Below are 9,890 nucleotides of genomic sequence, written 5' to 3'. Positions count from 1 at the left end.
TATTTGAAGTTTAGCATTCAGTCGCCATATACAAGTTGCCAAGGTCTATTAAGCATTTGTGAAAGAAATGAGAAATGTAAGTCTATTTTAGTTGTCATGATTCTCATCTTTTATTGCATGTAATGTCTTGATTGTGACCATGGCCCTGAACATTTCTTAAGCTAATCCAGTTTCTCTATATGCTGTTCAACTTCAATGTGCCTTTTGTAAGTATGATATGAAATATCAGTGCCTGATGTACACATTTGCATCCTGTGTGATAACCTTTTATTTGATTTTGCCTCTAACCCATCAACTTTTTTGTAACTGAGCTTATAGTTTATCAAGAACTGCATACCATTTTGTGTCAATTATTGACTTTGAGAAGGTATGCATGGGGTAAAGTTTGTTGAGGTGAGGTGGGATTTTAGTCTCATGGGACCAATTATGTGCAATCTGTCATATTCATGTTAGTAAGTTGTGTCATATTTGTGTTCGTGTTGAGTCGTGTTATTGTGACCCTAGAACCAATTATATGCATTCTAACTAGTTTTTACTGTCATTCTTTACTCAAATTCCATTTGCGCCCAGTACAAGTTACCATAAATCTTGGGTAAAAACACATGAAAGAAACTCTCAATCTGGAGCTTAGTTGTATCAAAAGGATAAGGGAGTATCTAAATTTGTTGGCAAGGATTTGGTGATGCAATGCACGTTGAGCCTTGCTTTTTTGAGACTGCTATTTCCAGCCTCATATCTATTCAAAGGAAAAAAAGTAAATCCTCAAGCCTCACATCTATTCCAAGCAAAAGGGAATCCTATAACCTAGAAAGTGAAATACACTCAGAGAAGGAACATGGCAATCCTTTTGTTTATGTTATTTTGATTGAACGTTTGTCTCCATTATAGAGGCTATCTGGTGTGGGTCCCATAATTGTCTGTCTATACATTGTGATTGACTACATTTGTGGTTAAGTATTGTGAGATCCCATTAGGATTACAGATAGTTCTTATAGCTAAGAGAAAAGAAAGGTGACTAACCGCTTTTGACAAATTGTGGATAACTTAACCATAGATGGCAATAGGGTTGCTATATCTTGTTCTTTGTGATACGAGGGTGACAACTAGAAAAGTTTGAAACTTCAATAGTGAAGTCATGTGCATGTATCCTTTTCTTTATCCACTTTTTTGGGAGCCTTTAAATTATAAATTCTCTTTGAATGTAATGAACGCTTGTAATTTGAGGATATTAGAGAGGAAGAGATGAACCCGAAAAAAAAAAAAAAAAAAAAAAAACAAGATGGGTTTAAATTTGAAGGTCATTCCAGTATTATCTAAGTCTAGTGTGTACTATATTTATTCATTACATTTATTATATAGATAAAACTTGTAAAAATATGGTTGATAACGTAATGAGTAAATATGATATAAATAGTTTTATTCTTAAAAATCGGTGATTAGCTAATACATAAAATAGGAAACTAAAAAGAGAAAAAAGTTTGAGGGCCTAGGATTATGGGGGTCTTAAAAGTCTAGGCTGACCTTTTTGTTTTATTGCGATTTACGGGCTGAGAGGCTAAAAGCCCAAGCTGCAGTGACAAGTGGGCCTCCAAAAGTGGAGGGGGATTGGGGGGGACCACTCACTGTAGGCGCACTTAGTACAAGTGGGACAGAAAAGATTCTCAAGGGGTCCAAATTCTACAATCAGACCCCAAAATGGCCGAATGCTTCTCTGGTGGGACCCACACAATTGCTCCTGAAACCGCACGTTTGTTGTGGCAAGATCTAAATCAACCAACCATCCATCTCCTAAAAAAAAAGAAGAAAAAAAGAGATTAAGAAATTAGAGAATATGCTTTCACCGACCTTATCAAGCATTGTCCAATTATATTCAATTTATCTCCCTCTTGCTCCTGCATATTCTGTTGTGTTGCTGTCTCTAGCTTGCCTTCTTTCCCTGCTTTGCTACATCTTTCTTATAGTGTATCAACTCTATGTTATTGTATATGTGAGGTCCTAATAATATATGATCTCTAGTATCTCAAACCCTTTTATGATTATTTAGTTTGGATTTGAAACTGGTGGATTCTCTATTGTAAAAACTTGAAAAAAAATATTTTAAGCACGATATCAACCCAAAAAAATATAAGTAGATTATTTGAACTAAAAAACAAGTAACACCAAATGTGACTGGAAAATATATTTATATATCATTGTTTCTTAATAAGGGCCACTCTTGTTAATTTAATGCACAGTAAATTTAGATATATCTTGAATCTGTATAACCTCAATTTGCTTGACCTATACTTAAATTCATTGACCATGAAAATGACCTGCAAGAAGAGATAAAATTGTACTGTGATTAAGGCACTGGTTTCCTATGAATTTCTCTTGTACTTCTCTGTTGACTATAATATACTATCTTGCAGCCACCATATATCCTTAATAGATTAGAATAATAGTTAATGCAAGGCAAGTTCCACCTCTCTCTCTCTCTCTCTCTCTCTCTCTCTCTCTCTCTCTCTATAAATATGTCACAGGCTTTACTTGGTATCTACTACTACAAACCCCATTCCTCTCATTCTCTTATTTCTCACTACCCCATCACCTTTTCAGTCCCTGATCAACAGAAGCCATGAACAAGTTTGAGAAATCTCAGATTCTAATGCTTTCTCTCCTTGCTGTTCTTCTCACCATTGCACCTCTGTTATCCTCATCTTTGAGGACCACTTATCTCTATATCATCACTAACCTCCTCATCATTGCCTTGGGAGCACAAGCTGGCCTTCTCTCAGCCTTCTCCAAGCCTTCAGATGACAAAAGGAACACTACTGTTTCTGCTGCCCCAAAACCTCTGATTGCCTCAGAATTAGCCTCTTCTGACAAAAGGGTTGTTGCCCATAATGATGAAGATCAAAGGGTTGCTTCAGAATGTCCTGAAAAAAATCCTAGAGTAATTGAAACTTCCAAGTCTGAGAAAATTTCTGGCACTTTAGTGAAACTGGACCACAGTTCTAGTGTGAAAAAGTGTCCCTCCATGCCAAGCCTTTTCTTCATAGGGAGTTATGAGGCTGATCAAGGAGATGATGATGATGAGGTTGAAAACTACAATGATGTGGAGGAGGAAGAGGTGTCAGATCTTAGTGGGCAAGAGTTGTTCGCCAAAGCTGAGACCTTTATTGGAAACTTCTACAAGCAGTTGAAGATGCAGAGGGAAGAGTCATGGAAGAAGATTCATGGGTTTTATCAAAAAGCCTTCTAATAATTAAGACTTTTATATTAATCACTGTGAAAATAATGTTTTCATATATATCTAGGGTCATTGGTTTTGGGGATATTGTGATTGGTCAGAGGGGAACCATACCATAATTCCTTTCATTGGGTTTGTACATAAATGAAGTATTGTCATACAGAGTGTGTTCCTGTTTTTACAACAGGGTGGGGGATTAGGGGATTAGTCTAGTCAGGCACTTCGTACAAAGTTTGTCACAGGGGGGTCGAGAAAAAAAAAAATTACTAGCTACATATAAAATTTCTTGTACTGAATTGCTGTTATACAGCAAATCTATAAATATTTTTATGGTTGATGACCTTTTATTTGTTCTTAAATTACATGCAATCTGAAAAATATTATAACTTGATAAGTTTTTCTGCAAGCTAGAAATTTGCAGCAGGTGTTGCCTGAGGGGCATGTTTTTTTAAGGAGGCAATTATAGAAATGGTTTACTTATTATTTACTAAGTTTCGTTTTGATCCACAAATTGTTTTAAGTTCCATATTTGTTCACGAATTGTCTGATGTGTTCCATTTTGATCCAAATCGGACAAAATCGGACAATTATGCTCCTCGGTCTTGTACCAATAAGTTAATTTTGAGGGACAAAATTGTCCATTTTAGACCAAAATGAAACACATAAAATAATTTATGGACTAATATGGAACTTAAAAAAATTTGTAGACCAAAATGAGACTTAGCGAATAATAAATGGATTATTCTGTAATTTTCTCTTTTTTATAATTGTTCCATCACTGGTCTTAATACTTAGCTACCAGCTAGACAAAAACATTAGTCATATTTTGTGGTGAAGAATGTCGGCAGAACCTGAAATGAAACAACAAATAATTATTGGTTTATATGTAAGATCAAAGGCAAGTTCAAGTGAATGCCAAACAGACACAATATGATAAATAGCAGTGATCAAGATTTGGGCTTATGTAATGTATTACCAACATTTGCATTTGCATTTTTTTCTTTTTGTTTAAAAAAAAGAAGACACTTTGCTGCCTAGTGTATGAAGAAGACACTTTGCTGCCTAGATGCAATTTTAAGATTAGAGGATGATCAAAAATTGTTGAATATACAGCATTTTTAAAGCCAACTACATTGTTGAATATATAGCTTGTAATATTGATGAAGAGCAAAAGAGCATGCAATGCTGTCTCAACGGCAAGACAAGGAAGAGCTACTTGGTCTGACTCTGATATTCACAGTCATAAGCTGATGAAAAACATTAAGAACCATTGAAAATAATTTGCTTCATTTCACAAACAAAGAGAGGCTTTCATTATACAGATTTGGGAGGGCTCCTTGAGGGTCCAATTTGTCCAAATGAGAATTCATAGAGGCTTTAATCTCATCTCATTTTTTCCTCTTATACTAGAATTGCTCAGCTTTTGTCTCTGTAGTTTTGGCTTAAACATAAAGCTAGGCTAGCTAGCTACCCACCATGCTAAAGCAGTACTACATAGTGCTAATTATTTGTCTTAACCTTGTGCTAATTGTGTACTCCTCATGTAGATAGGATTAATGTATTCGGTAACCTTGCTGTAACCCATTCTAATGGCATGTCTCTCTGGTTGATGGGTGTGTTAAGGGCCCACATGTTTTGCCCTTATGTTGCACCAATAATATTCCTAATTTAATCACTTGGAGATATAACGGATGTGAGATTCTATTTTAAAAAGTCTCCGTGCAACTTAAAAAATAATATTCTGCTTAATGAATCCAATGAAAGATATAATTTGTGAGGTTGTCTGTTAATTTTTCTATCATAATTTGTGCTTAAACATTTTAATCTAGTTATATGAGAGTTCTGAATGATTGAAATGTTTAATCTCGTTAATGAAGTTCTCCAAAGGGTGATAAAAAAAAATTTAAAAAAAAAACAAGAAAAGAGGCATTGCAATTGCAATTGACACGAAAGCTCAAACAAGTTAATTTGATGTTGTTGATAGGCTTTAGGTAATTACTTAATAGTTAATACTATCTTGAAAGGGGTGAAATTGTTGCCCGTCTATGCTTTAAGTTTTTAACCAAGCTCTTTTGTAAAATTAATATTATTTAAAAAATAAAAAGAGCGTATTTCTTGGAAGAAGCATCAAGCATGAGCCAAAAGTAACAAAAAAAATTATTGTGTGTCCCTAAAAAGGATTGATATTTGATAGTAACATTTGCAAACTAATAAAGATGTCATCTCTACCTGCTCTTGGAGTGTTGTGTGTGCGTGGCTGCGTGGGGTGTCAACAGCAATAGCATGGTCTTGGAATGGTGTTGGTGTCCAAGTTTTCAAAGATTTTTATCTTTTTGTATTTTATAATTTTTATTGCCCTTTCTGGCTCTAAATATCTCTCTCGTACGTACACGTATGTGACCATTTGACATTACCGACCTCAAGCCAACCACCATTTCTATGTGGATTTAATCATTAACAGGGCATTTTTTCACAATGAGGTGGAATCACAACAATCCACCTGGGAGAAGATGCCGACTATATCCTCTATGTGCATGTTACTTGTTTTTTGTATGAGTGAGAAAAAATTTCAACTTGAAATATTTTTAGCATTGTGCAGATATAGTTACTACAATGTACATACGTGCACCAAATTATTTATGAGCATTCATAATCCCTTACCATTTTTTAGTATGTTTGAAAGCGTTTAAACACTTATAAGTAATGAAACCCATAAATTAATAAACTTCATAATAAATCTATATTTAAATAAATAATATATTATTGCATAATTATCAGCAAAATATGGTTGCATAATTTAACGGTGGACAAATTTAATAACCTTAACATTATTTTTGTAAATTCACCTCAAATAGCACAATTTACAAGTATTTGGAAATTTCCTAGGAAGGTACGGAAAATGAAATGTATAAATGCACACTCAACTCGAAAAATAATGACAAAACCAAGATTCATTTGCATTTGAAAACGTTTGGATTGGATACAATGAAATGTTCTTTGCTCGTTCGATCTGCTGAATTTACCAAAGTTGACATCATCCTGCTACCTAACATATAATCCTCATCTTGAGTTTTGGATTTGACCATATAATACTTTTTTCTTTTTTCTATTTTGTGAAAGACCATATAATACTTAAACGTTCTACAAGTGGCAAACCTATAGTATGAAGTATAATTCAATAATTATAGGGAATAGTCCAAGATAAGCATGATCTATAATCATTTTTTTGGGAACCAATAAAATACCATGCTTTAGTGGTTTGTCCAACATATTTTACACACTTCGAACAAAAAAAGATGTAGGGTTGTGCAAAATAAAATCTAACCTAGCTTTTATTTGATGAAAGATCTTTGGTCAGGTAAATATCCAAAGGGTGGAAGACACCATTACATTCTTCATCTAATTGTGGAGAATTATCGAACACTACATATAATATTAATTATTATTTACTTATAAAGTCGAAGACGCTCACTACAAAACTCCCTTGATATTTTTTTTAGCCTTCAAAATGAATAGGAATAATCATCACTGATCTCCTAAATATATTGTTTTTTTTTTTTTTAGATTAGTGAAGACAGTTTTATGGCATCTCAATGACCAATAATTAAGACAATGACTCAAACATATTATTTATTAATGGATCTAGATATTTTATTTGTCTTTTGAGTATCTCTGGTTTTTAATGAAAGTGGTTCACTCAAAATGCATATGTTTTTATTTTATTTTTATTCGGGTGGAGGGGAGAGTCGAATTTGGGATCTTTTTAACATTGTAGAGAGAAATATCATTAGACTAATTGCTAGTTAGTCTAGAAATTCATATGTTTTTTTTTTTTTTGGTCTGATAAAAATTCATTTGTTATATAATATATTTTTGAGTTTTATTACTAGAACCTAAAAAAAATTAGTGGACCTTTAGATTTTGGGAGCCCAGTCAAGCTTATGCTATTTGCTTTATTCATCTCATCTCTCAGTTAAACAGGCCTAGGCCCAACTTATTGTCCACTTGCCTACTACGAAGCCCTTGGTTCCAAAGCCCACAGGCCACAGGTTTGATTTGACCAATTTGCAAAACATGCATCAGGGTATATATTGACCAAGAAAAACATCAGAATAACTCTATTATTAGGTTATATGTATAAATTAATAGGTTATAAGTATATATTGTTAGGTTTTTAGGTTAGAAGCCATTGACAATTCAGATCCCAAAAAAAAAAGCCATTGACAATAACTCTATTATTAGTTTATAAGCATAAAAGATGCTTCCCAAAAACAAAAGAAAAGAAAAAGAGGGAGAGAGAGCTTCCCATGAAGCTGATTGAATCCTTAAGCAGTAGAAAATTCAATAACTAACGACCATGACTTAAACAAACAATTTTTTTTTTCCCGAAACAAACAATATATTTAAATGACTCTAAGTTAACAAAAATTGGTTCAGCAATGCAGCTCAGGATTCTCTATCTTAGATGTTGAATATACTAAAAACTATTATAAATAACAATAATGCTAGTTGTCCCACATTTTTTTTCCCACATTTGTATCCCACATGATGTGTCATTATTTTACTGGAAGGTTATTTCGTTTTTCTTTTTTAGGTTTTAATTTTTAATTTTTAGTGTCCAATGTATGAATGCCATGTAAGATGGTATGAAATTGTGGTATAAAAATGTGGTAAGTGTAGCATTACTGTATAAATAATTTAGAATAAAACGACTGATGGCTGCAGCTTAACAAAGCCAAAAGAAAAAACAAATTGCAAAGTCTTTGAACATTAGAACCTTAAGTAACAAATAGTAGGTAGGCAATTTCCAGGTCTTCTTCTTGTTCATTTCATATATGACTTAAACAACTTTGAAAAGGAATTTGGGATCAATCAAAGATGGCCAAGGAGTACAAAACAGTGATGCTTGGTGCAATTTTGATGACTTGCTTGCTTGCAATTGGTTTGCTTTATGCTGCATTCACCTCCGATATAAACCGCTTTGATGCATGTAATTGTGCTTGCAGTTGCATTCAGTAACGTCTCTTTAATTAGGCCAATAGTGATGATTGTGATGTCATCCTTGTTTTGCTAGCCATTGAATTTGACTAATTTGAGTTTGAAATTGAAGGGAATCACAGCAAAAAGGGTGATAAAGGCATTGATGGAGTGGAAGAGCCTCAGAATTTCCTCTTCAGAAGACTAGTTAGAGGTTATTTTCCTCTTTGTTTTCATTACCATTCTGATGATTTACTTGCTTTCAAATACAACATTGCACAAGTCATAAGCTGCTATTTCAAAAGGGCTGATAGACCCAATATAAAATTGCTCATTTTGGTTGTGTAATTCATGTAAGATGAAGATTAATGAATATGCATACTGCAGGAGAAGATCGAATTCAGCTTGACAAAACTGGATTTTCTTGCCATTCTTACCTTCACTTTGAGCAGTGTCTGGCTAATAAACCAGTTGTGATTGACAAGAATGCATTGATAGTTTACATACCTTCCAATCAAGCTCAAGCTGAACATAAGATTCAGCCATATGCAAGGAAAGAGGATGGGACTGCAATGAAGGAGGTCACACCAGTGCAAATAATACATGGAAACACTACTCCACCAGCTTGCAGTTTTACACACAAAGTCCCTGCTGTGGTCTTCTCCTCTGGTGGCTTCACTGGAAACCTTTTTCATGAGTTCAATGAGATCATCATCCCCTTGTTCATCACCTGCCGCCATTTTCGTTCCCACCTTCAATTCGTCATAACTGATTATGCGCCTTGGTGGGTCAGAAAATACAACCGAGTTCTATCCAAGTTGTCGAGTTATGATGTTATAAAGCCGGAAAAGAATGGAAGTGTCCATTGCTATCCTGGAGCTGTCATAGGGCTTAGGTATCATGACAACTTAGCTCTGAATTATACAGATATTCCAGGAGGGTACTCCATGTTTGACTTCAAGCAATTCCTAAGAGAATCATATATGCTGAAAATGAAGGATGTCTCAGACTTAAAGATTGAAAGACCAGTGCTAATTCTCATATCTCGTCGAAAAACAAGGATGTTTTTGAATGAAGATGCAATGGTGGAAATGATGGAGGAATTAGGCTTCCAAGTCATTGCTGCAACAACTAACCAGACATCAAATTTGGATGAGTTTTCAGGCTTGGTGAATTCTTGCAGTGTCATAGTTGGAGCTCATGGTGCTGGCCTAACAAATGCAGTGTTCTTGCCGGCCAGGGCGGTGGTGGTGCAAGTTGTACCGCTGGGGCTAGATTGGCCTTCAGATGCCTATTATGGTGGACCGGTGAGTAAAATGGGGTTGCAGTACTTGGAGTACAAGATAAAACCAGAGGAGAGTTCACTCATTGATGACTATGGCCCAGATAACCCGGTCATTACTGATCCCATGTCTATATTTGCAAAGGGCTATCGGGCTGCCAGGGCTGTGTATGTTGATGGGCAGAATCTGAAGGTTAACTTGGTAAGGTTCAGGGAAAAGCTTGTTGAGGCCATGAAACTTCTTGGACGCTCCACTCCTTTAAATTGAAGAACCCTTGTAGTACTTGCTAGAATTCTGTTCTTTCCAATATCTCAATTGTCAATAACCATTTATTATAAGTAGCTTCCTGCAACACTTGAAAAGGGAATTAGATAGCACATAATCAACTAGTTGAATTTTGG

General features: G+C 34.8%; 2 protein-coding genes across 2 annotated transcripts; both read left to right on the top strand.

Moving 5' to 3' along the window:
• Positions 1–2,529: 2,529 nt before the first annotated feature.
• Positions 2,530–3,569, top strand: LOC147298344 (uncharacterized). Its single transcript, XM_086229623.1, has one exon. The coding sequence runs from the start codon at positions 2,615–2,617 to the stop codon at positions 3,239–3,241; it is 627 nt and encodes a 208-aa protein (XP_086085749.1). The 5' UTR covers positions 2,530–2,614; the 3' UTR covers positions 3,242–3,569.
• Positions 3,570–8,107: 4,538 nt separating this feature from the next.
• Positions 8,108–9,756, top strand: LOC147298343 (alpha-1,3-arabinosyltransferase XAT3-like). The gene is made up of 3 exons (XM_086249919.1): positions 8,108–8,219; positions 8,340–8,420; positions 8,594–9,756. Exons 1-3 carry the CDS (start codon positions 8,108–8,110, stop codon positions 9,754–9,756), a joined length of 1,356 nt encoding a protein of 451 aa, XP_086106045.1.
• The last annotated feature ends 134 nt before the right edge of the window (positions 9,757–9,890 follow it).

Source organism: Dryas octopetala, chromosome 1, assembly GCF_963921425.1.
Source record: "Dryas octopetala chromosome 1, drDryOcto1.1, whole genome shotgun sequence".
In the NCBI taxonomy this organism is placed as follows: Eukaryota; Viridiplantae; Streptophyta; class Magnoliopsida; order Rosales; family Rosaceae; genus Dryas; species Dryas octopetala.
This window is presented reverse-complemented; position numbering and strand designations above follow the sequence as displayed.